The sequence below is a fragment of the Phyllopteryx taeniolatus genome, chromosome 8 (genome assembly GCF_024500385.1).
Source record: "Phyllopteryx taeniolatus isolate TA_2022b chromosome 8, UOR_Ptae_1.2, whole genome shotgun sequence".
NCBI classification, from domain to species: Eukaryota; Metazoa; Chordata; class Actinopteri; order Syngnathiformes; family Syngnathidae; genus Phyllopteryx; species Phyllopteryx taeniolatus.
Genome location: NC_084509.1, coordinates 24706414 through 24731782, shown reverse-complemented (window position 1 = coordinate 24731782; position 25369 = coordinate 24706414). Strand labels below are relative to the sequence as shown.

Genomic DNA, 25369 nt, shown 5'->3' with positions numbered 1-25369 from the left:
AGGCTTGTTAAGACCATTTTTTTGGACCTGCTTAGTGCCTTAAAGTTTCACTTCAAGGCCAGAAGCACTTTGAGCAGCTGCAAAAATGACAGATGTTCTTGCGACAGTTGCATGCTGGTGCTGAATTTATCGAAGAAGCTGCACCTAAATAAAATTCTCTATAGACACAGGCCCTTATGCAGAACTTCCATATAGCAATACCTTATTTTCCGCAGTGAGTCGATCTTGACTCTGTCATAGCCGCCATAATCAACATATCTTACTGCCACTTCATTCGATTCTTTGTAGAAGGTGATGACCTGAGCTCTCCACCAGGCTCCTTCCAATGCTGGAGCAGCACATATCACACCAACTAGATGATGAAGACAGAGAGACCATGTGTTAATTTGTCCAAAAGCGCAGTGAGGGAGAAGTGCAACAGCTTGCAAGATAATGCAACAACCTGCAAGACAATGGTATGTTTTTGAAGTTTTGGAACCACCACAACACAAACAGAGGAAAGTGTCTATTTATATCATGATATCAGTCTTGATCAGTGGGGGACAATTCATATTCCAAAGGGGCCATGCAAGAAACTGGAACAGCTGTCAAAGCCCATGCCAAGATGCTAACGTCAACTGTTATTAATTTTATGTATTTACTTAAAGCATTAAACTGTATTGTTTCAATAAGGTGCTCCTTGGTATGTTAGAATAATGAAATGTTAGCCAAAATTACATTAACATTACTATTTAATCAAAATTCACGCACACAGACAAAAAAAGTCAACATTGTGAGTCGTTTCTATATTTCTAAGTGTGCTGACATTATGAGCATCAACAGCTAAATCATATTAGCCATTCCTAGTTGGGACTACCAAATAATTATCAGCCCAAATCAAACTCGTCCCTCCACCGTGCAAGAAATAAGAATGGTCCTAACATGGGGACCACTGCTCACAATGTTGCTAGTAAAAAAATGAAAATAAAAAATAAAAATCACAAGAGGGGTTGAAAAAGTTGCCAACACTGAAGACATGTCGTTGCTGTTGCTTTTTTGGACCGCTCTCAAATGTGCACATAAATATACAAGCACTGTTTTCAAAACAAAAGGACCACATATTTTATGTTTTATTCTGACTTTATGAAGAATTTGAGGACCGGTCAGCGACTGTAGATGGGCTGACCGAGACTCCATTTTTATTTACAAGGATAGTTACCTTCAGCTGGGGAAGGAAGGGCGGGGGTGCCTGGCTGGGAGTAGCACAAGAACATCTGCTGGTCAAGGCTTCTTAGGGCATGGTAAGTAGGATGGGTGTGCTGCTGCACAAAAACGTGCCCGGCTGATACAATATTGACCACAATCACTTCAACCGTCACACCGCTGGGCAGAAGAAGCTAGGCGACAAATGACAACAAAGTGTTAAAAGCAAAATAATAAATGAGCACTCAGACAGGAGCAGATCTCCGACAAGGAAAAAAGACCTTGGTGGCTGTAATGTTTGTAGTCGTTCATGGATGTAACTTTGCATAATGTTTATAAAAAAAAAAAAAAAAAAAAAAAAAAAAGGATAGTCATCTGGATCTGCGAAACAGTACATTAATGACGACATTAAATGTCTCTTCCAAGCATGAAGTGTCTGGATCAATTCTAATTAATTTAAACAACACCAAAGAGCCAAATTGAAGAAAGTTCAAAACTACATGATATAAACAGGGGTGCACATACCAATTTTGGTGTGGCTCTCAAAGGAGCACCATAGGTTGTTGCTTGGTGCTCATTTTGATCCACGACATCACTAGATGAACTTACAGCAGCTGAAATAAGTATTTAACACGTCACCATTTTTCTCACGAAATATACTTCCAAAGGTGCTATTAACCTGAAACATTTCACCAGATGTTGGGAACAACCTAAGTAATCCATACATAAAGAAAATAGAACAAATGAGCTCAGAAATTAAGTTCTTTGTAAATAATGTGAAATGACACAGGGAAAAAGTATTGAACACATGAAGGGAGGTGCAAAAAGGCATGGAAAGCCAAGACGCCTAAAATCTATCAATCAAACAACAATCCAGCCCCTTGTCAGTGCAAATGAATATCAGCTGGTTCAGTCCTACAACCCCAATTCCAATGAAGTTGGGACATTGTGTTAAACAAATAAAAACAGGATACAATGATTTGCAAATCATGTTCAACCTATATTTAATTGAATACACTACAAAGACAAGATATTTCATGTTCAAACCGATAAACTTGATTGATTTTAGCAAGTAATCATTAACTTAGAATTTTATGGCTGCAACACGTTTCGGAAAAGCTGGGAGAGGTGGCAAAATAGACTGAGAAAGTTGAGGAATGCTCCTCAAACACCTGTTTGGAACATCCCACAGTTGAACAGGCTCATTGGGAACAGGTGGGTGCCATGATTGGGTAGAAAAGGAGCTTCCCTGGATTGCTCAGTCATTCACAAGCAAAGAGGGGCAAGGTTCAGAAAATAGTCGAACAGTCTAAGGACAATGTTCCTCTATGTACAATTGCAAGGAATTTAGGGATTTCATCATCTACGGTCCATATTATCAAAAGGTTCAGAAAATCTGGAAAAATCACTGCATGTAAGCGGCAAGGCCGAACACCAACATTGAATGCCCGTGACCTTCGAACCCTCAGGCGGCACTGCATCAAAAACCGACATCAATGTGTAAAGGATATCACCACATGGGCTCAGGAACACTTCAGAAAACCAATGTCAGTAAATACACTTCGGCGCTACATCCGTGAGTGCAACTTGAAACTCTACTATGCAAAGCAAAAGCCATTTATCAGCAACACCCAGAAACGCCGCCGGCTCCTCTGGGCCCGAGCTCATCTAAGATGGACTGATGCAAAGCGGAAAAGTGTTCTGTGGTCCGACGAGTCCACATTTCAAATTGTTTTTGGAAATTGTGGACGTCGTGTCCTCCGGGCCAAAGAGGAAACGCACCATCCGGACTGAATTCCACCTACAAAGCTTCAACAATGAGTGTCCTCAGTTCCCAAACGTTTATTGAATGTTGTTAAAAGAAAAGGTGATGTAACACAGTGGTAAACATGACCTTGTCTCACCTTTTTTGGAACGTGTTGCAGGCATAAAATTCTAAGTTAATGATTTGCTAAGAACAATAAAGTTTATCAGTTTGAACATGAAATGTCTTTGTAGTGTATTCAATTAAATATAGGTGATTTGCAAATCATTATATCCTGTTTATTTTTCTTTAACACAACGTCCCAACTTTATTGGAATTGGGGTTGTAATTGATGGCCTACAAAAAGGTCTTATTACCAAGGTGTGAGTCATGAGACATCTCATGATGGGCAAGAGCAAAGAGCTGTCTCAAGACCATCACAAAGTAATTGTTGCAAAACATAACGATGGCATTGGTTACACGAGCATATCTAACCTTCTGAATGTTCCACTGACCACGGTTGGGGCCATAATAAATAAGTGGAAAGCCAATCATACCACCATAAGTTTGCCTCAATCAGGTGCGCCTAGCAAAATTTGTGACAGAGAAGTGCAAAGAATAATCAGAAGAGTTGTCCAAGAGCAAAGGACTACCTGGGGTGAGCTTAAAAAAGACCTGGAATTAGCACGTACTGTTGTCACAAGGAAAACACTGAGTAATCTACTCCGCCGCCATGGCCTGTATGTACACTCACCACGCCAGACCCCATTGCTGGGGAAAAAAAGCATGTCAAAGCTTGTTCAAAGTTTGCTGAACAACATTTGGACAAGCCAGTTAAATACTGGGAGAATATAGTCTGGTCGGATGAGAGCAAAATTGAACTGTTTGGATGCCTGTATGCACACCATGTTTGGAGGAGAAACGGCACTGCACATCACCCTAAAAACACCATACCAACAGTGAAACAGTGAAGTTCGGAGGTGGGAACATGATGGTGTGGGGCTGCTTTTCTAGCAAATGGTACTGGTAAACTTCACATTATTGAAGGGAGGATGGATGGGAAAATGTACAGAGACATTCTTGACAAAAATCTGCTGCCATGAACGAGGATGATGAAAATGAAATGAGGGTGTACATTTCAGCAGGATAATGATCCAAAACATACTGCCAAGGGAAATCTCATTTGGTTTCAAAGAAAAAAAATAAAGCCGCTAGAACGGCCCAGCCAATCACCTGACTTGAATCCAATCGAAAAGCTACAGAAAGAACTGAAACTCAAGGTCCACATAAAGAAGCCCACGGAACCTTCAAGATTTGAAGACTGCTTGTGTGGAGGAATGGGCCAAAATCACACCAGAGCAATGCATGTGACTAGTTTCTCCATATAGGAGGAGTCTTGAAGCTGTCATTGCAAACAAAGGCTTTTGCACAAATTATTAAATAACTACCAGTTGGCGTGTTCAATACTTTTTCCCTGTGTCATTTAACATTATTACACAACTTAATTTCTGAGCTTATTTGTTCTAGTTTCTTTGTATTTATCATCAATAGCACCTTTGTAAATATATTTATGAGAAAAATCGTGACGTATGAAATACTCATTTTAGCCGCTGTATGTCCGTTTGTAGACATATGTTTGTTACTTAATTTCTGTACAAATAAAGCACTAAAACGCGTTTTTTTTTTTTTTTTTTTTTTTAATGACGTGACAACTGTTTTTTTTTCACTTTTAGGTCTTATTTTATGTGGTTACATTTTATTAGGCTATGTTCACACTGCAGGTCAATTCAGATGTACAGTCCCCTGAAAAAGTATTGCCGCCCTTTCTAAAATTTTCTTTTTGTATAGTTTCCCCACTTTAATGTTTAAGATCACACAAGTTTAATTAGACAAATATCACCCAAGTGAACTTAAAAAAAAATTTAAATGTTGATTTCATTTATTTAGGGAAAAAATAAAATCCCTTTACCTGGCCCTCTGTGAGAAAGTAAATGCCCCCCTTGTTAAATCATGAAATCATTTTGGCTAATCAATATTTTTGGTTAATTTACACTGACCTGTTCAATCAAGCAATCCCCTAAACAGAATCTGTCCCCACAAAATCAAGTTGTACAAATGATCTAAAAAAGCTGCAACAAAATGACGACCCAAGAAATTCCAGAACAGTTGAGAAATAAAGGAATTATCACTCTGGAAAGGGTTACAAAATCCAGTTCTAAAGCTTTAGGATTGCACCAAACCATTGGGAGAGCCATTAATCCTCACATGGAGAAAACATGGAACAGTGGTGAACCTTCCCAGGAGTGGCCGGCCAACAAAGATTACAGCAATGACTCATCCAGGAAGCCACAAAGGAACTCAGGACAACTTCTAAAGTACTGCAGGCCGACACCACCTCAGGTCTCCGCCAAAAAAGGTCCCATCCAAATCTGATGTTGAATTTCAAATAATACGTGGATATCAATGCATTCTGATTTTAAAAAAAAATGTTAAAAATAAACCTTTTGGTATCGCAACACCAGCCCAGTTCTGGGCGACACTACACCACCCCAAGTATTCACCAAAAGAGGTCCCATTAAATCTGATGTGGCATTTCAAAATCAAAATCTTCTCAACTCTGCATATTTCACTGTCACTACCACTGAGTTCAAAAATTCATTAAAAAAAAATCTATTTGGTATCGCAACACCAGTCCAGTTCTGGGGGACACTAGACCAACCCAGGTCTCCAACAAAAGAGGTCCCATCCAAATCTGATGTGGCATTTCAAAATAAAAGTTGCCTGAAATATGCATATTTCATATATATATATATATATATATATATATACATGTGAGTGTGTGTGTGTGTGTGTGTAGTGACGCTGACCCAGTTGCCAGAACCTCCCCCCACGTGATGGGCTGCATTTTTCGAGGTCGCCCTGCTGTGAGACTACCACTAGAAGACGCCTACTGGACCCTAAAGTAATTAGCAGGTCTCCTCGAAATCTTGGTTTACAGTCTCTGGAAGGACTCTGATTCCTTTTCTTCGTTTGAATTCACAACAGCCAAAAGGTGGGATTCTCTCTCCGGGAGAACAAGTTGAGACAGATCAACAGATCGAGCAGCAATGAACTATTTGCTTAATATTCAAACGTGCATGCAAGGCGCCACCCACTGGCGTTTGAGAGTACTCAACATATAAACTTCCATTCAGTTGTTTTTAACTAAAGATAAAATGTCCGTTTTGATATTTCACGAACTGCAGAAATATGAAGGTATGCCTTGATGTCTGTCAGTGTGTCAACTTTACCGGTGCAGCTGTAAGACTGAGAACTGTTTGTCCTGATTTGAAACCCAAAGCAGCATGAAATGTGATTGAACCATAAGCAGTTGCTTTGCCAAGAATAAAGTTTAAACAGTCATTCTATATGGTTGATCTCTGAGTAAAGAGTACAAAGTTTGGAGTATTTTACCTTAATGTATGATTTTAAACCCATTTTATGAGTCAAAATTGTAGACTAGATTCAAGCTGATGGGTGTGGTCTTGTCTGGTCCTCGGTCCTCTTTGACACGCCCCATGGGTATTTAACCCCTGACTCCCACCGTCTAACGCTCTTTGGTGTCTTGCCCTCTGTCGTGTCTGGCTCTCGTTTTTCCTCGGCACAGCTCGGCCGTGCCGCTGCCCCCACCCCCCTTTTCTTTGGTTCGGGCACGTAGCTCTGTAAACGCGGGCCTTGGGGATGGAGACTCTGCTTCCCAGCCTCTACGTGGGCCACCGCTAGGCGATCAGAGCAGCTGCTACTAAAAGTACCAGATACGCTTCCAGCCAAGCATGATCACTCTGAAAATGCTTGGCATGCGTGAAGAACAACTTATTTCCCTTTTTCCGCCTCTTTTTGTTTTATTTTTGTGCATCATCTTCTTGAACCCAACCTACCTCTTCGCCTCCTGAGACGGGCTCAAAAAGACCGCTCCCAGACACCAGCTGATCTACGTTCGTGAGTACACACTGCAATTGTCGGCAGGATGTACAAGATTAGTACCTAATAATTTTGGGCATATTACTAGCGTCACACAAAATCCCAATTTTGCTCTCTCTCTCGCTCTGACCCAACGCATTAAACGCTCACATTCACATTTTTAGCCGAGCAGCAAACAATGTCCTATTTCCTTTTTTACACGCCTATTTTTTTCTTCTTTCACCAGTATTAGTGTTACTTTCTTCCTGTAGTTAGCCTCTTTGTTTCCCCTATAGATCCCTCGTAGATTTAATTAAATAGTCTTTAAAATTCCACTCTTGGTTGTGTTTTGTGTGTGTTTTGCGTTTAAGTAACCCTCTGTCATGTAGAACTCTTATTCCATAAAATGTAGCAACCGTTAAATTATGAGACTGATAATAGATTTGTCATCGCTTTCTCCTAAATTTTATACTTATAAAAAGTGACGTGGTGCCCTTTACGAGACAAATTTGTTTGATTTTAACATGAAAGCGTAAATCTGACTAACCCGGAAGTGAACAGAAGCGTTTACCTTCCTTTGTATCTTTTTCCAAATTACATTATTTCCACCAATGTACACTACAATATAATGAACTTTCAACCGATCATTTTTGAAAAACAATCTACATTTTAAAGAGCATGCTTACAAGACAGATGTTTGAACAAAAAGTAGTTGTACAGTAAGTTATATTCCTTTATTTTGTAGTATTTGATTTCTCCATGCACTGCAGCATGTGCTCAACGGGGAAGCCACCAGGAATAGGGCCTCCCATGACAAACTGGGTGAATTTTACTTTGCAAGACTACCTGATGTGTTTTTTGTTTATTGGCATATCAATATTATGGTTTGTTAACTCAAAATAAATGAGATTTGGTTAGCTTTTGAAGAAAAAAATAGCATTTTAATAATAATCAAGCAAGTTATTGTTCAAAGGTCCCACATGCAAAATATTGCTTTACATTGTTTTGTGTTTGAATGTTAACTTTGAATAGATCCAGTGTGACGACTACAAAAGGTGGCACCATGAGCAGTGCCTTGGGATGGACTTGGAGCAAATGACAAAGGCCCGAAAAGAGAAATGGTGTTGCATGATATGTGAATAATGTAACAATGAATAATGTAAATCTAAAAAAATTTTTTAAAGTGTATCTTTTCACCCGCAACCCTAAACAGGATTAGCGTCACTGAAACTGGATGGATGGATGTACAGTATTTTTTGCATTTATAAATGTATTTACTTCAGTTAAGAAACTAATCGTCTTACAAATGTCTAAATGCTATTTAGATTAGGAACAGCATGAAAACTAGAAAAACCAAAATAAAGCAATTACATGAATCAATTTGTAACTTGTTTGTTTTACAGAAAGCTCAATAAAATAAGGAAATGATTCATCTAACGTGAGCTTTAAAAAGCGGCAGTAGATAAATGATTGATAAATTACAGATTTAACAGACAAATGTGACCACAAAGGTAAATATGTATATAAATACATAAACAGTCAAATCATACAGAGAATAGTCTTCTGTTGTCATGGAAACCCACAGACTGTCAGCTGCAATACATGTTGAGACCAATCTTGTGTTGTGTTGTGTTATAATTGACTTTTTGAACAGTGTAGTATGTATGAGTGGTTAAAGTGTTAATTTTGAAAGAAAAAAATGATAAAACAATCTGGGGTTTTTAAAGACTAGATATACACCATCAAATGGTGATGGCAGTATGTAGTAGCTAGCGTCCTGGGATTGTCTCCTACGTGTATGAAGGGGAAAGGTTTTGCAATACGACCGGGATTATTTCTAATCATTTCTTAAAAGTAGAAGTATTGACTTGAAATATGCTGAGTTCAGGAAAGGTTTATTTTTAAATGCAACATCAGATTTGTAGGAGACCTGGGGTGCTGTCGTGTCCCCCAGAACTGGACTGGTGTTGCGATATGCAATAGATTATTATTATTTTTTTAATAAATGGATTTTTAAAATCAGTGGTAATGACAGTGAAATATGCATTTTTCAGGACTTTTATAAGATTTGGATGGGACCTCGTGTGTTGGAGACCTGGGGTGGTCTCGTTTAAGTGGTTTAAGTGGCTGGGGAGAAGGAAGTCTGGGCTTGCCTGCTAAAGCTACTGCCCCTGCGACCAGACCTCGGATAAGCGGAAGAAAATGGATGGATGATTTGAAATCAGTGGTAGTGAAAGTGAAATATGCATATTTCAGGGGACTTTTGTTGCAGCCTGTATATGCTACCCTTGGGTCAAATTCTTCAGAACTTTAATCTTGACTATCATAGCTATGCAGATGACACAGTTATATCTAGCAGTGTCTCCAGATGACTACAGTTCAATTGAGGTGTTGTGTCACTGTCTAAAACAGATAACTATCGGGATGAGCCAAACTTTTCTTCAATTAAACCAAAACAAAACAATTGTTTTTGGCAATAAAGAAAATAGTAATACCTGTTAGTAAATACCTGGAGTCACTCTCTTTAAAAACACAAGACCAAGTCCGAAACCTTGGTGCTCTAATAGATTCCGACCTGACTTTCAACAGTCATATCAAATCAATTACTAAAACTGCCTTCTACAATCTGAAGAACATAAGAGTGAAGGCTTGCATGTGTCCAAGCAGAGCAGGAGAAGCTCATGCATGCTTTTATCTCAAGTAGACTTGACTGGCTTCCAGTAAGCTTTAGAATAGATTTTAAAGTTCTGATACTGGTCTATAAATCACAAAATGATTTAAGTCCTGAATACATTAATGCAATGCTAATGGGATATAAACCCAGTAGGGCTCTGAGATCGACAGACTTAGGTCAAACTGTGGAGCAGAGAGTCCAAAGCAAACATGGTGAAGCAGCATTTAGCTGCACACAAATGGAAAAAGTTGCCAACAGAAGTGACGTCAGCCCCAAGTCTGCATGTTTTTAAGTCCAGGTTAATAACTTATTTTTTCCCATGCTTTTTAGAGCATTTCCACTTTTGAATGATATTTCTTGCTGTTATAATTGTATTTTAATTGTATTTTATTCTCGCTTTGTTTTAAATGTTTATAAGCAGTTTTTTTTCTTTGTTTTTAAATTATTTTAATTATGTAAAGCACACGGAGTTACCTTGTGTATGAAACGTGCTACATAAATAAATTTGCTTTGCTTTGTAATGTCACATCAGATTTGGGTGGGACCTCTTTACGTGAAGACCTGCGCTGGTGTCGTGTCCCCCAGAACTGGACTGGTGTTGCGATACCCAATAGATTTCTTTAATGATTTTTTTTTTCTTTTGAATCTGGTAGTGACAGTGAAATGCATAATTCAGGTGACTTTTATTTTGAAATGCCACATAAGATTTGGATGGGACCTCTTTTGTTGGAGATCTATGGTGGTGTAGTGTCCCCTAGAACTGGACTGGTGTTGCGATACCCAATAGATTTTTAAAATACATTTTTGAAATCAGTGGTAGTGACAGTGAAATATGCATATTTCAGGGGACTTTAATTTTGAAATGCCAAATTAGATTTGGATGTGACCTCTTTTGTTGGAGATCTGGGCTGGTGTAGTGTCCCCCAGAATTCGACTGGTTTGCGATACCTAATAGAGTTTTAATGATTTTTCTAAATCAGTTCTAATGACATTTAAATATGCAGATTTCAGGGGATTTATTTTGAAATGCAACATCAGATTTGGATGGGACCACTTTTGGTAGAGGCCTGGGGTGGTGCAGTGTCACCCAGAACTGGACTGGTGTTACGATATCGAATAGATTTATTTTTTTCTTTTACAGATTTATTTTATTTATTTATTTTTTTTTTTTAAATCAGGGGTAATGAAAGCAAAATATGCAGATTTCAGCGACTTATTTTCAAATACAATATCAGATCTTTATCAAACCTCTTTACGTGGAGTCCTTGGTGGTTATGTCCCAGATCTGGACTGGTTTTACGATACCAATGGGATTATTTTCTATAATTTTTTGAAAATAGATATACTTGCAGTCATGTATGCAGATATCAAATAAATAAATTTTTTATGCATCTCAAGATTCTAATTAATCTTGCTGGTCGCATTCCTGGTTGTTATAACAGAGAGCTTATTTAATATAATTATTTTAAATCCGAAGCATTGACGTCTCTGTAGGTCTATTATTGGTTGGCTTTTATTTTGAAGGTGCCTTTCGTCGCTCGTTAGCGACTTATTACCGTAATGCCTAGTATGAACAAAATTAGCTGTCTGATCTAACTGTTTCGGACAGTTGGCTTTCCACTGTGTGGCATTCTCAAGAATCACTCTTGTATTTTGTTTTTCTTTTTTGTCGCTTTATATACAGATCGCCGCATTGTATTTGTTCCACATTATGTCACATTTCTCCTTCTGGTGGTGTTTCGTACGCGAACGTTTTGTTCAGAAGAACAAATCTTTTTAGTGAACGAACTGAACTGAATCAGTTTATGAAATGATTCGTTCTTTGAGCTTGGCCGCCGCCGGCCGTTATGAGGCGAGCGAGTCGGCTGGGAGTGGAAAGGGAACTGCTGAAGCGTTGTCCCACACGAATGACCAATGAGCAGCCAGCATGCAGGCGGGACTTCATTAAACATACTGCCCTTTGATTTGCGATTCGCCGGAGTTACTCACTCACTTCGGGGAATGGCCAGCAGCCAGTGTCAGGCAGTGCCATGCAGGCGGGGGAGGGACTTAATTGAAATGAATGTACTGAAGAACTGAAGAGTGATTCGTTTGGGGGAGGGACTTGAGTGAATTTAATGTACTGGTGTACTGAAGAACTGAAGAGTGATTCGTTCGGGGGAGGGACGGAATTGAACTCAATGTACTGGTGCACTAAATAACTGAAGGGTGATTCGTTCGTTGATCTTCGCTCGCGATCCGTTATTAGACACGAGCGATTCGTTCGTTGAACTTTGTGATCTGCTCAGGAGCGATGTACTAGTACGATGAGTGAGTCGTTTGCGCAAGGAACGACGCAGATGAGTGATTTTAACCGCAAGTCCTGACGTCCTCCCAGGGATAGCTTTCACTAGCAACCGTTTCTACAAGCCAACGGCTAATGTTGAGTCAGTCAAGCACATGAAAACAAGCGCACATATTTAAAATAAATGTAAATTAATAATAAAATGCATATACATTCACATACATATTCCCTCTGTGTGTCTGATGCAATCACTTTTCATTTCCTAATATTACAATAAACTTATAAAGCACTTCTCAAGACACTCAACGACAGTTTCCAATAATCAGATGACAATAACAGTAAGGTGAGTGACCAGGAAGCCCGGGTGGCGGGTGCTGGTGGTGTCAGAGAGACTGTCAACCGCGGTGGAATGCAGAAATGTCTCCCCGCCTTTCCTAGTTTACAATATGTGACAACAACAACAACGCATAGTCCTTTGGTGAACATGTTGCGTGAATGTGAACCTCAAGGATGGATCATTAACTGAATGAGGAAGCACTTCAATGATTTTGTGAAAAAGAACTGAACGATTCGGTGAACAAATCTTTTTAAAGAACTGATTCTAATGATTCAGTACACTCGAAAGAAATGCCGTGCCCATCAGTACCTCCATGTCTTGTTGATTTCTTGTAGACTGGGCATGTTTAAGTGTCATTTTGTCATTTTTAATGGTGAGGGTAATTGACATTTTTAAAAAACTGCGGTACACCTTCAAAACAGTAATCGTCCCATGCCTGAACACAAGTACACAGACAATATAAAATCATTCAGTCGTATATTCTTTATCCTCTGCGAAGAACGACTATTACTACTGCTGAGGAGTTGTGCCGTCTCCTCTGTCTCCATGTATATCCATATGTCAGCCTTATGCCCCATGTAGCCATGGCACACACACCAAAATGAGCAGCACAATGTGCATTGAATTGAAAGAGAAAGTGTGACTGTTAATTGTTGATTCTATTGTTGACATTACAGTGTGTGTTTTTGTATATTATGGAGTGCATTTTTGGGGGGAGGGAAGCTTGAATGGATTCATGGCATTTCCATTCATTTAAATGGGGAAAGATGATTTGAGAGTGTTTTGAGTTACGAGCGTGGTCTAGAAACAAATTAAACACGTATAAAGGCACCACGGTATTTCAATTTATTTTATCCTTTTAAACAATTTATTTTACAGAATCGTCTCACCAAGACGGTCATGTCCACAGAGACTATGCAATGTAGGAACCCAAAGATTCTCCCTTACCCATGACGTCATGGGGAGTGATGGCAATGTGAGGGGGGGTGGCGGAGGTGCATAAAGGTTGGTCAAATCCATATCTTTAAACTTCTTTCCAATCAGAGACAGGGCTTTGTCAACTTGTTGTTGCATACCTGTGCAGATATCAAACGTGGTTAAACTTTCAACAGTCGACACCTACAGTAATAAAACGATAAAAAGCAAGTGCTTTTTATTGTTAGCCAGATTCCTCTGGCTAGTCAATTCCATTGTCAAAACAAGATTCTATGGAAAAGGAGGAAACTGTCCGACAACTCACCTTCTATGTGACAAATTTGGAACTCCTGTGTGTAGGGCAGGGTTGAGATATATATCTTTGCACCAGAGGTCTGCTTCAGAAAACTCACGTATCTTCCTTGCTTTCCAATTAATCGCCCAACAAGAAGCTGAAACCGAAAGACAACCAAAGAATGCACATCATCCACATTTTGTATGAACTTTGTAATCTGACAAGTGCTTTATCAAGAGAAAGTCCTTTCAGAAGTGTGCATCAATGGTCAGAAGGAAATTATCACATGCACGGGTGAAATGAAAATTTGCAAAACAGAAATATCCCTCATATAAACACTACCAGTGACTGTTTTTTGTCAATGTCTTTATGTCTCAAAAGTGTTCTCTGTCAATTGACTGTCTGTTGTTGTACTAGAGCGGCTCCAACTACCGGAGACAAATTCCTTGTTTTTTTTTAATTGTTTATTTTTTTGGACATACTTGGCAAATAAAGATGATTCTGATTCAATTATCGCAAGTGACAACATTAGAAAACTGCATTTATGTTAAGTTGTCTGCCAACTGCCAGTAAATAAAAACAACATGAAGGAGTACATACACAATAGAATGGTTAAAAGATTGAGTTTTAATTTGGGATTTATCGCAATGTGGAACAGAGCCCTTTAGTTAACTCGAAAGTGAGAGTCTGAGAGCTGCTAAACTGCATTTTACTGATGAATGTTGTTTGACAATGTTTACACGGGTGAAATGAACATTTGCAAAACAGAAATATCCCTCTTATAAACACTACCAGTTCAATTGTTATCGCAAGTGACAACATTAGAAAACTGCATGTATGTTAGCGGGTGCATTAGTTTATGAAAAAAAATTCCGGATTGTTTGCCCAATGACCGTAAAAAAAAATTATAGATTAAAGGGAACCCTGATTGTAACAACAAATAGAGTGGAACCTCGAGAGAACGGACTAATAGGGCTGTCCGATATAGCAGATTACGTTACATTGAAGCACTTTTTTTGGTCGCTGGAGTCTGGAACACGCTATTTTTATGTCAAGCCGTTCGCCTTTGGCAACAGATTTGGAACGAGGAAGCACACAAATTCCTCGCAGCTCATGAAAGCGACTTGCCTACGATGAGTACTGTACCTCAACAATGTATCCATGACAAAGCACACTGGCATGGTAAGTTTTGATAAAATGTGAAACTTTAAAACATTTAAGCTTTTTTCAAATACTTATTTACAATAACTTTGTAATCTACTGGGTGTTTTAGGGCATGAAAAAAAATATCTACAAAACAATTTCGTACTGTACAGTAATATGGGTGCATTTGGCCACAAAAAAAAAGTGTTTCAATGTAACGGACAATCGGCTATATCGGATGACCCGCCTAACCCCATGGTGTCAGCGAGACTCTTTTATCAGAATCATCTTTATTTTCAAAGTATGTCCAAAAAACACACAAGGAATTTGTCTCCGGTAATTGGAGCCGCTCTAGTACGACAACAGACAGTCAATTGACAGAGAACACTTTGGAGACATAAAGACATTGACAAAAAACAGTCACTGAGCAATAAAGGGTTGCTAGTTATCTGGTAATGCCGGTACATTTTTTTTTTTTTTACAATTGTGCAAAAGATGCAGTTATCCTTGCCCAAGTCCTGTCTTTAGAACCCCACTTCTTCCTTAACTATTAAACTATCTTTTTATGGTTTACTAAATATGATAAAGTACTAAGTGTACAGTGTTCCATTGCATCCACCCAGAGCTGTGCATGTCCGATTTGCGATGTACAGCAGCTGTACAATGAATGAATGGCAAGCTGATTGATGTACTCACCATGGACCTCCTACTTGGTTAAAAGTGACTTTGGAATAGGAGGAGGACTAATTTCACTCAGGCAATCTCAGCCTTTTTCTTTATAACAGACAAAAAAGGAGTCTCAATACTAGTTCATAAAAGACTACTTTTTATAATAAATAGTACAGTAGCGGATCCAGAAGGCCGATACATAATTATAAAGGTTACAATATTTAACATCTAGACACAATTGTCAATGTATACGTTCCTAATAAAGATGTGGCAGCCTTTTTTCACACGCTCTTTTCACACTTGCTTGTCAGCCAATTATCATGGGAGGCGACTTTAACCTTACGCTAAATCCCCCTATGGATCGCTCAAAATCTAAAAAATAACAATCAGCCGCAATGCTACAATATATTACAACAGTGTAGGGACGACTTTGGACTTGTTGACATAGGGAGGCTAAAAAAAAACAAACAAAAGCGAATACACATTTTTCTTGTCGGTTCACCGCTCTTTCTCAAGAGTAGATTTGTTTTTTTCTCTCAAACAATTTGGCAGCTCAAAAGAATTACCTCTAAAATACATGCAATCATCATCAGTGACCATGCACTAATTTCTTTCAACTTAAAAATTTAGTCAAATCTGGGACCCCCACCAACATGGCGCTTTAACACGTCCCTATTGAAGAACCCGGACTTTGATTCTTTTGTCAGGAAAGAATGGAACGATTCTTTTCTCCCCAATCCCCATCTCTGCTGCGGGAAACTGTCTGTAATGAGAGGTCAAATCATATCATACTCTTCGTACAAAAAAAAAAACGAACTAAAATTAGAAAATGAAATTGAGGAAAAAATTAAACATCACTTTGAAGAAATCCGCCCAAATTTTACAGGCCATAAATGTTTTAAACTGAGTGCTACAGACTAATCATCTACTAAAATCAAAGCACCTGCACAAGTTTCCCCAGGTGTCAGCAAATTGCTTCAGTTTGGTTCAATTGTCTCAGTTGGTTTCAATATGGGGAAGACTGCAGACTTGACAATTGGCCAGAAGACCATCATTGATACCCTTCATAGGATGGGTAAGCCACAAATGTTCATACCCAAGTAGGCTGGCTGTTCACAGAGTCCTGTGTCCAAGCATATCAATGGAATAAGATTCTCTTGTCTGATGAGACCAAGATAGAACTTTTTGGCCTTAATTCTAAGCGGTATGTGTGGAGAAAACCAGGCACTGCTCATCACCTGGCCAATACAGTCCCAACAGTGAAGCATGGTCGTGGCAGCATCATGCTGTGGGGGTGTTTTTCAGCTGCAGGGACAAGACAACTGGTTGCAATCGAAGCAAAGATGAATGCGGCCAAGTACAGGGATATCCTGGACGAAAACCTTGTCCAGAGTGCTCAGGATTTCAGACTGGGCCGAAGGCTCACCTTCCAACAACACAATGACCCTAAGTTTTCAGCTAAAATAATGGCTTCAGAACAACTCTGTGACTGTTCTTGAATGACCCAGCTAGAGCCCTGACTTAAACCCAGTTGAGCATCTCTGGAGAGACCTGAACATGCCTGTCCACCAACGTTCACCATTCAACTTGACAGAACTGGATTGGCTCTGCAAGGAGGAATGGCAGAGGATCCCCAAATGCAGGTGTGAAAAACATCATCATGCATCATTCCCAAAAAGACTCATGGCTGTATTAGCTCAATAGGCTGCTTCTACTAAATACCAAGCAAAGGGTCTGAATACTTATGGCTGTGTCATCAGTTTTTCTTTTTGAAGAAATCTGCAAAAATTTCAACAATTCCGTCAACAAGTCAATACGGGGTGCTGTATGTAAATTAATGAGGGGAAAAAATGAACAAATGATTTTAGCAAATGGCTGCAATATAACAAACATTTAAGGGGTTCTGAATACTTTCCATACCCACTGTATTTCTATTGGGCCTGGAGGTGTTTATCATTAATAATTGCTGGGAAGAATAATTACATTAATTTTATGATGCCTGGGCGAGACTTGGACTTTCTGCGTTAGTTCAACTCTTTCCATTTCTATTATCTAAAGGGGCAGTCATCATGAATAATTAGCGGGAGAGGCGATCACGTTGATTACATAACGGGCGGCCGTGTATAATCAATTATGCACGGGTGTGTATCGAGTCCGAATTTGACTACACATACTTGAACTTGAGGTGTCAGTGGTCCGAAGCGCAGCACAGAATGCCTGCTCTGAGTGTGCCCTCATTTTTAAAGCAATATTTGTGACTAGTTGGCAAGCTCTTGAACTGAATTTGCACACAAAAAAATTGTTAAATGTGCCTTAAGTAATGTACATGGGGACTTGTAATGCCTCACCTTTGGCACTTCAATCTCCCAGATGACAAGCTCCGAGCTTGAGGAAGACGCATGGTTGCTATGACTTTCTCTAGTGCCCATAGTGCAGCCACTGTCCACTGAGTCCATACTGTTCACATCAGAGCCTAGACACAGACAGGTACAGTCATCACTGTTTTCAGCAGCATACACTTACCTTAAACCAGTTAACAAGATCATAAAATTCCAAGAACATAATCTGATTATAATAATCAGCTCTGTGTTCACATGCACTTCACACTTGAAATAATAAAAAAGAAAACATGGATTTACAGTTTCTTCCGTAGTATGAACATTTGTAGTGACATAGAACTAACTACAGTTATTTTCAAAACAATTTTTTTTTTACTTTTATCCTTAAAGAACGTTAAAAAAAACTCAACATGCCGATAAGGGTGATGGTGTTGCTACAAACCAATATGAGCATGATTAATAATTTTCATTTGGCAAGGTGAATTTGAAACGCTGACTGCAGGTAAAAACATTTCCTGTTGCGCACCAAGGTCACTACACTAGTCCTACCGTGTTACATTTTGACTTTCGCGTGAGCTACCCTCGCTTTCTGCATTTACATCGTCATTTAGATGGAAAAAAAATAATTCATTTTCATGCATATACTTTGTTAGTCATGATTTTTTTTTAAAATCCTCAAAATAGCAGGTTGGTCAAGACCTGAGTGGAAAAGGTACCACAAATTGGGGCAGATCAGTACTGTACTTATGCCCAATTTCCACTCCCTAACCTTTTCCCCGTAGATTGTCTATCCTGGCTCAAACCTTTGTTGTACTAGTAAAAACTTAGTAAGTAGCTTGTTAACCTTCCTAAAGTGGAAGCCAATAGAGATAGTGGTGCTCAAAGTAGATATGGCAGTGGCCCTAAATCGGAAGCCCTTAAACTATGTTAGTGCATCATTGACTATATCATTTTGTATGTGCTGATGAGGCATGTCGTCATGAAAACCACGTGTTGTATGAGCTTTGGTTGGGTCAGCACACGTATTACCATCTCCATGGCAATGACACACAGACAGCCTGTTAGTCCACTGTTGTGTGTGGAGGTCTTAACTTCTTCCCGAGTCTATATTAAGGATGTCCCGATGACATTTTTTTTTGCATCCGAGTTTAAGTATCTTCCGATACAGAGTCCCGATCTGATACATAATCCATGCATTCATTTTATGCATACACATATAAACATCCAGTGCCACCAGAAAGTATTCACACCCTTTCACACTTTACACTTTTTGCTAAGACATTCCAATTCTGATTTCGGTATAGTTTAAAAAAAAATCTACATAAACAGAAAACAAGCAATGAAGTCTAAGGAATTGTCTGTAGACCGGGGAAGAATGGCCTTGGTCAGAGAGGTGAACAAGAACCCTATGGTCACTAAGGCGGAGCTCCACTGTTCCCTTGCGGAGATAGGAGAATCATCCAGAAGGTCCACCATTGCTAAGACCCCACCAATCAGGCCTTTATGGTAGAGTGGCCAGACAGAATCCACTTCTCAGTAAAAGGCACATGGCAGACCGCTTGGAGTTTGCCAAAAGGCACCCTAAGGATTTTCAGACATGCAGAAAAAAAATTAATGTACTGAAATCATATCAGGCTGCAAGCAGGATTCTAGTCACAATGACACGAGGCAGAGCCGTTACCAGTTTGATTAGCTTTTTTTTTTTTTGTAAAGTCATCCAAATCGAGCACAGGCAGTGTGCAGAGACGTGTTTTTAATCAATTCCATTGTTCTAAGCAGTACACGCCCCGCTGCAATATGATTGGCTGCTGCAGCCAAGATGGCTGGATTGAGCACTATGACCACCGCTAATGCCAATTCCATTCAACTACATGAGGAGAGAGGAAGAAACATGGCTCGTATGACTAATCTGAAATTGCGGACAAATTAGGATACGGTAGAAAAGTCACTATTTCAGTACTCATTGATTATATAGATTCATTAAATGTCCCCTTCCATCACTTTTTTTACATTTAATGTTGATAATCCTTGATGTCTTTTTATCTGGTTTGCATGATCATTTTGGTTGGAAATGTCAAAAATTTATTTTTTCAAACTATACTAGTTGGTCTTTTCCACCTGACGTTTGGGACATGTAAATGAGATTTGCACTGATTGGCTCACTCGTCTTCGCTAATGTAAATATGGAAACAGCTTAGGTCTGACTGGTCCATACCACAGCATTAATAAAATAATAATAATTGAACATCATGGAAAGGTTTATTTCCATAATTCCATTCAAAAAGTTCAACTTTCATAGATTATAGATTCAGGGCCCACAATTTAAACAATTTCAAGTATTTGTTTCTTTTTACATAATTCCAGCTCATAAAAACCCACAAAATCAGGAATTCAAAAAAATTAGACTACTGTGAAGAAATAATTTATTTCTCCATTTTTGTAGGGGGAAAAAAAAAAAAAAAAAAAGAAATTAGGGTCACATTAAAATCAATCAAAATATGGTACTTTCAAAACGATATGTTAATCTTCAATACTTGGTTGGGAATCCCTTTGCTTTAATCACTGCCTCGATGCACTGTGGCATTGAGGCAATCAGCCTGTGGCATTTCCTGGGAGTTATGGAAGCCAGGATTTCCTTGGTGCTTTCTGTCAGTTCTTCTTTGTTTTTGGGTCTGGTACCTCTCATTTTCCTCTTGATAATACCCCATAGATTCTAAATGGGGTTTAGATCCGGCGTGTTGGCTGGCCTGTCAAGCACTGTACTGGTATGGGCGTCAAAGCAGGTTTTGGTGCTTCTGGCAATATGAGCAGGGGCCAGGTCCTGCTGGAAGATTAAATCTGCATCTCATTACAGATCCTCAGCAGAAGGAATCATGAAGTCCTCTAAAACATTCTGGTAGAGTGGTGCGGTGACCTTGGATTTAAGAAAGCAGAGTTTACCAACACCTGCACTGGACATTGCACCCCAAATCATGACTGACTGTGGATATTTCACACTGGACCTCAAGCAGCTTGGATTCTGTTCTTTGATTCAAATGAAAAGGCACGCTTTAATTTCATCGGAAAAGAGGACCTCGAACCACTGCGCAACAGTCCAGTCCTTCTCCTTGGCCTAGTTGAGACACTTCCTACCTTGGCTCAGGCTCAGAAGCAGCGTGATTTGAGGAACCAGACAGTTGAAGCCCATCTCCCAGGTGAGTCTGAATTTGGTGGTTTTTGAAGCTGTGACTCCCGCCTCCTTCCACTCTTTCTGGATCTCTGCTAGATTCTTGGATCTTCTCTGTTTGATAATCTGCTGAAGCCCACGATCTTTTCCTGGTACATTTTCTCCTGCCACATTTTGGCCTTCCACTGGACTTTCCATTGATATGCTTGGACACACCACTGTGAACAGCCAGCCTCCTTAGCTACGAACCTTTGTGGCTTACCCATCCAATGGAGGGTATCAATGATGGTCTTCTGGCCAGTTGTCAAGTCTGCATTCTTCCCCATATTGAACCCAACTCGGACAATTGAACCAACCTGAAGCAATTTGCTGACACCTGGGGAAACCTGTGCAGGTGCTTTGAGTTTAGTAGATGATTAGTGTGTGACATTCCATTTAAAACATTTATGGCCTGCGTAATTTGGGCCGATTTCTTCACAGTATTAAAATTTTTTGAATTCCTGATTTCATGCGTTTTATGAGCTAGAAGCCCAAATTATGTAAAAATAAACAAATTAAATTGTTTAAATTGTTGACCCTGAATCAATCTATGAAAGTCTAACTTTTTGAATGGAATTACGTAAAACCTTTCCATGATATTCAAACTTTTTGGAAAGGGTCTATATATAGTACCAATTGTCTTTAAAATTGTTACAAGTACACCTTTGCATAACACTGCACCCTTATTAACAAAGAAAACAAAAAAAGAAATACAAATTTTCAAAGCATAGCTATTAACATTTCTTTTTAGTCTGTAACAGAAAAGATTTAAAGTGCAAACATTTGCAATTAAAAAAAGAAATCCTTATTTAGAATACAGCATAAAAACAATTTGGACCGAGTAATTGAGTAATTGAATTTCATTCTGAAAAATAAAATGAGTTAATCCATATAATACATAAATTGATCAGCAACATTAACTCGGGAGCACAATACATAACACTTTAACCTACAAAACAAAAGAATAAAACTGTCGATTTTTTTATTTTTAATCAAAATAAGGAAGTTAGGATTAATGGCTACAATGAGCACGTTTTGCAATGCACAGCTTTTCGTAGCGGGGTTTGAAGCATGATACTGCAACTGTCAACTCCTGTTCAATGTTTAGCTAGGACCTGTACTTGCTCTTTAGTGCAGCAATAGCAGAGAAGCCAGTCTCACGAAGATACGATTTTACAAAAAGAAGAAGAATACCCATATGCCACCACCAGTTGGAGTTTACTTGAAAACTAAACTATAAGACAAAGAGAATAACACGTGTATTTGAAACAACCACAGCCTCCTTCAAGCATATGAATGAAAACACTACAGGCACACGGGCCAACAATTAACATCACACAAAAATAAAATGCAACACCACCAGTTTAAAACAATTTAAAGCTGTAAATAAGAGCTCGCCGGAGCTCTTATGTTCACAATAGACCCGAGCATTTGATATTGAGGAATCACTCAGAGCAGATCGATCGGCAGGCAAAAACATTACTAAATAAGAACTGAATGCTGCGATTGGCTGACGACCAGTTCAGGGTGTACCCTGCTTCTCGCCCAGAGTCAGTTGAGATAGACGCCAGCACGCCCATGACCCTAGTGAGGATAAGTGGCACGGAAAACGGATGGATGGATAAAGAACTGAATGGTATGTGGGGGGCACATGTTGTTACTGTGTGTTTGTACACAATGCCGTACTGTTGAGTGCATTTTTTTTGTTTGTTTTTCAATAAAGGGTGTAAAACAAACGTTTTTCAATCGCCGAGATACAGACACTTCCTGCTAGAGGAGTAGGAGAGGGTAGGGGTCAAGCGAGAGTAGGGAGGGAGGGAGAGCAAATGAAACTTCAGTTTGTGTTTGCATGCGTGAGACGTTTGGCTTGATTACACTTCATAAAATCAGCTTTCATCTTTACATTCTCTTCGGTTATGTCTTTATGGCCATATTTTAAAATATACTTCCACTTGTCTTTTTTAAAAATCTTTTAAAAAATGGTGGTGTCCTTTGGGGCACTGGAACAGATTCATTGTATTTCCAATCCTTTTAATGGAGAAATATGTTTTGAGATCAGAGCACGGTCACAGAATAAATGAAATGTGCAGCTGTCAATGCTGTGGGGGTCGGAACAGCGCCCACACGCTGAACTAATAAAGAAAAAAAATCAAAATGTCATTTGGTCTTCATGAAATTGACGACACCTGCACCATCAGTCATAACCCCGCTCAATTCAGAGGAAAGCTGCCTTGATGCCAGTGCTTCTCTGTGTATAACAGTGTGTCCAGTCAGTATTAGGCCAGGCCTTCTTGATGAGAGCCCAAAAGTCCTTTTCTCATCCCCACCATGGTCTGTGCACCATCACTGCAAGTTCTCCCACGTTAGCCCATTCTCAATTGCTGTCAGTTGCTTCATCAAATTATAAGGCAAAACGTTTGTTTTTTAGTTTGTCTACCAGCTGTTCTTTAAGATCGTGGGCAAATTGCAATGTCATTTATATGTCTAGCGACAGTATCGTTGGACAGAGGGATAGTTTTGATTTTTGCAGCACTTGTGTCATCCAGCATGACAGACACCATCAGGTCCTCTGCTATGGTGTGTTTTTTTTTTTTTGCCATTTGACACACCACCTTACATGATACTAATTGTGCTTGCTGCCTGCATTAGACGTGGTGCTGCATTGCTTTCGCTTGGCTGTGGGTCCTGGCCTTGGGCTGGTCCTCCTCATGGCGGGGTTGCTGGACCATACAGTAGGCAGAAGGTCCTCTGGAGCGATGGCTTCTTTTAGCTATTGCAGGCGAAATCAGAGACCTTGCCTACATCTCCGAGGAATAGTCGTCGCTTGTACAGCTTTTGCTGGTTCCAAGCAGGGTCCACGACAGTGAACAACACAAACGCGTTGTAGCATGAAATGTCAATCGTGGAAGAAAAGGCACATCCGGTTTCCTTCCCCCTTACGGTAGCCTCATGCTTTGATTTATACATACCCGCCAGGATCAGCAGCCACAGGTAGGCCCGCAGCTCTTCCTCATCCAGACTGACCCAGGTTGGTCATTTCCTCGATGTGCTTCAAACTTTCCTTGTTGAAGAAAGGGTTCAATGCAGTCTCAGGGCTGCTGATCCTGGCGATTGCATACTGCGTTGGGCCGGGGGTCGGAATGGGAGGGGGCCAAAAGCTTGACCAACTCATTTGAGGGAGACCACAGGATTTGCCCATTCTTCGAGCGCCATGTGGTGACCCTCCTGCTCCTCTCCGTCGTCCTCTTCTGAGCTGCAATGCTGCAAGGTAAAGTCCTCATCGGAGGTGTCCTCTGAGGTTTCTGAAGAGTATTCAAGGGGAAACGTTTCCTCTTCTTGCAGTAGAGCTTGACGTGCATCTTCTACTGAGAATGTTCGCTCCATGGCTGCTGGTGTGAAAGTGAGCTCACCAAATTGACCTTTTGTTGGCTCTGAAGGCCCCAACAAATATGAGTGGAGAAATTCAAAACAGACCAATGGAAGCAGAAATTAAAACATTTTTGAATGTGGGGCAAAGCCTCCTTTGATCTACGCGTGCGCACACACGTACGAATACACACTGCATAACGTGAGTTCATGAAAGCTCATCGCTCGACCAGTGGAAGTCCAGGAATTTGAATAATAACAGTTGAATTTGCAGAAGAGCTTAGACCAGCAATGTTGAATTTCGCAGGAACACAGACACAGAATATATTCATATCTGCGCGTGAAGATTTTGTAAGCAAGCATTTTGGGGAAATAAAACTTGCTACATAAAAACCCCACGTTTTGTCAGCATGGTCCCGTTGAACGCGCACACACAAACATACACAAACGCACGCACGCAGACACCCGCAACCACAAACAAACGCACACAGACATGTAAAACGCACGCACACACACACAAATGCACCTCGTATAACAATCCCAACTCTCAAACATATTTTTGTGGCATAAAATGTGTGAAATCATAGCCGTGTGAAGTAATCTGCTGAAAGCCTGTGCAAGAAAAATAATGACCTGGTCTTTGGCGCCATCTTGTGGTTTAGGAGTGTAAATTCCACAAGTTTGATCTTGAGAGTGAGATAGATGCACACGGAACACACATTCAACAACATATGTAGGCCTATACTTTAAAGAGTGTATTTTTATGGCTCTGGAGCAGCTGAGGCTTAAAACCCGGGAAATGCCGCATTGCCATTCAACAGAGTTGATATGGCGGGTCACGGCCGCAAAGTGGTCAGGTATAATTCATAAGTGTAATTGCCTAACCTACGTCAGACTGTTAGCGATTTCAAATCCTGTTGTTTACAATAGGTCTTGGTGTTCAAAGGCCTTTGCATTCAAAAGGTCAACGTGCATAGATGTCAACCTTAAACCATGTCACAGACTCATTTTGGCCAACAATATGCATAAAACAGCGTGGGAAATTTTTTTATTCTGGTGGGACGGGACCTTTCAAAACCTGAGAAAATTCCTACCTAATTTCTACATTAAAAATAATTTTCATTGTTTCTTGATTCTGTAATATTCTAGTTTCTAGAGAGAGTGAATTGGGAGTTTTTGTTTACTCTAAAATATAATCAAAATTATACATCCATAAAAGAAATCATGAAATATTTTACTGAGTCTGCTGTCCGTCTCGGAGTTTCACTTTTTGAACT

The 25369-nt window shown here is 39.7% G+C and overlaps 1 protein-coding gene across 1 annotated transcript in view; it reads right to left on the bottom strand.

The window, feature by feature from the left end:
- The window catches only part of akap1b (A kinase (PRKA) anchor protein 1b), a 47567-nt gene that overhangs the window by 6591 nt on the left and 15607 nt on the right, over positions 1–25369 (bottom strand). Inside the window, exons 3-7 of the mRNA XM_061782955.1 lie at positions 17531–17655; positions 13401–13527; positions 13109–13236; positions 1199–1376; positions 202–352 (exon numbers count right to left, since the gene is read on the bottom strand). Of these exons, the coding sequence (XP_061638939.1) occupies positions 202–352; positions 1199–1376; positions 13109–13236; positions 13401–13527; positions 17531–17655 (709 nt within the window). The remainder of the gene's footprint in view (positions 1–201; positions 353–1198; positions 1377–13108; positions 13237–13400; positions 13528–17530; positions 17656–25369) is intronic.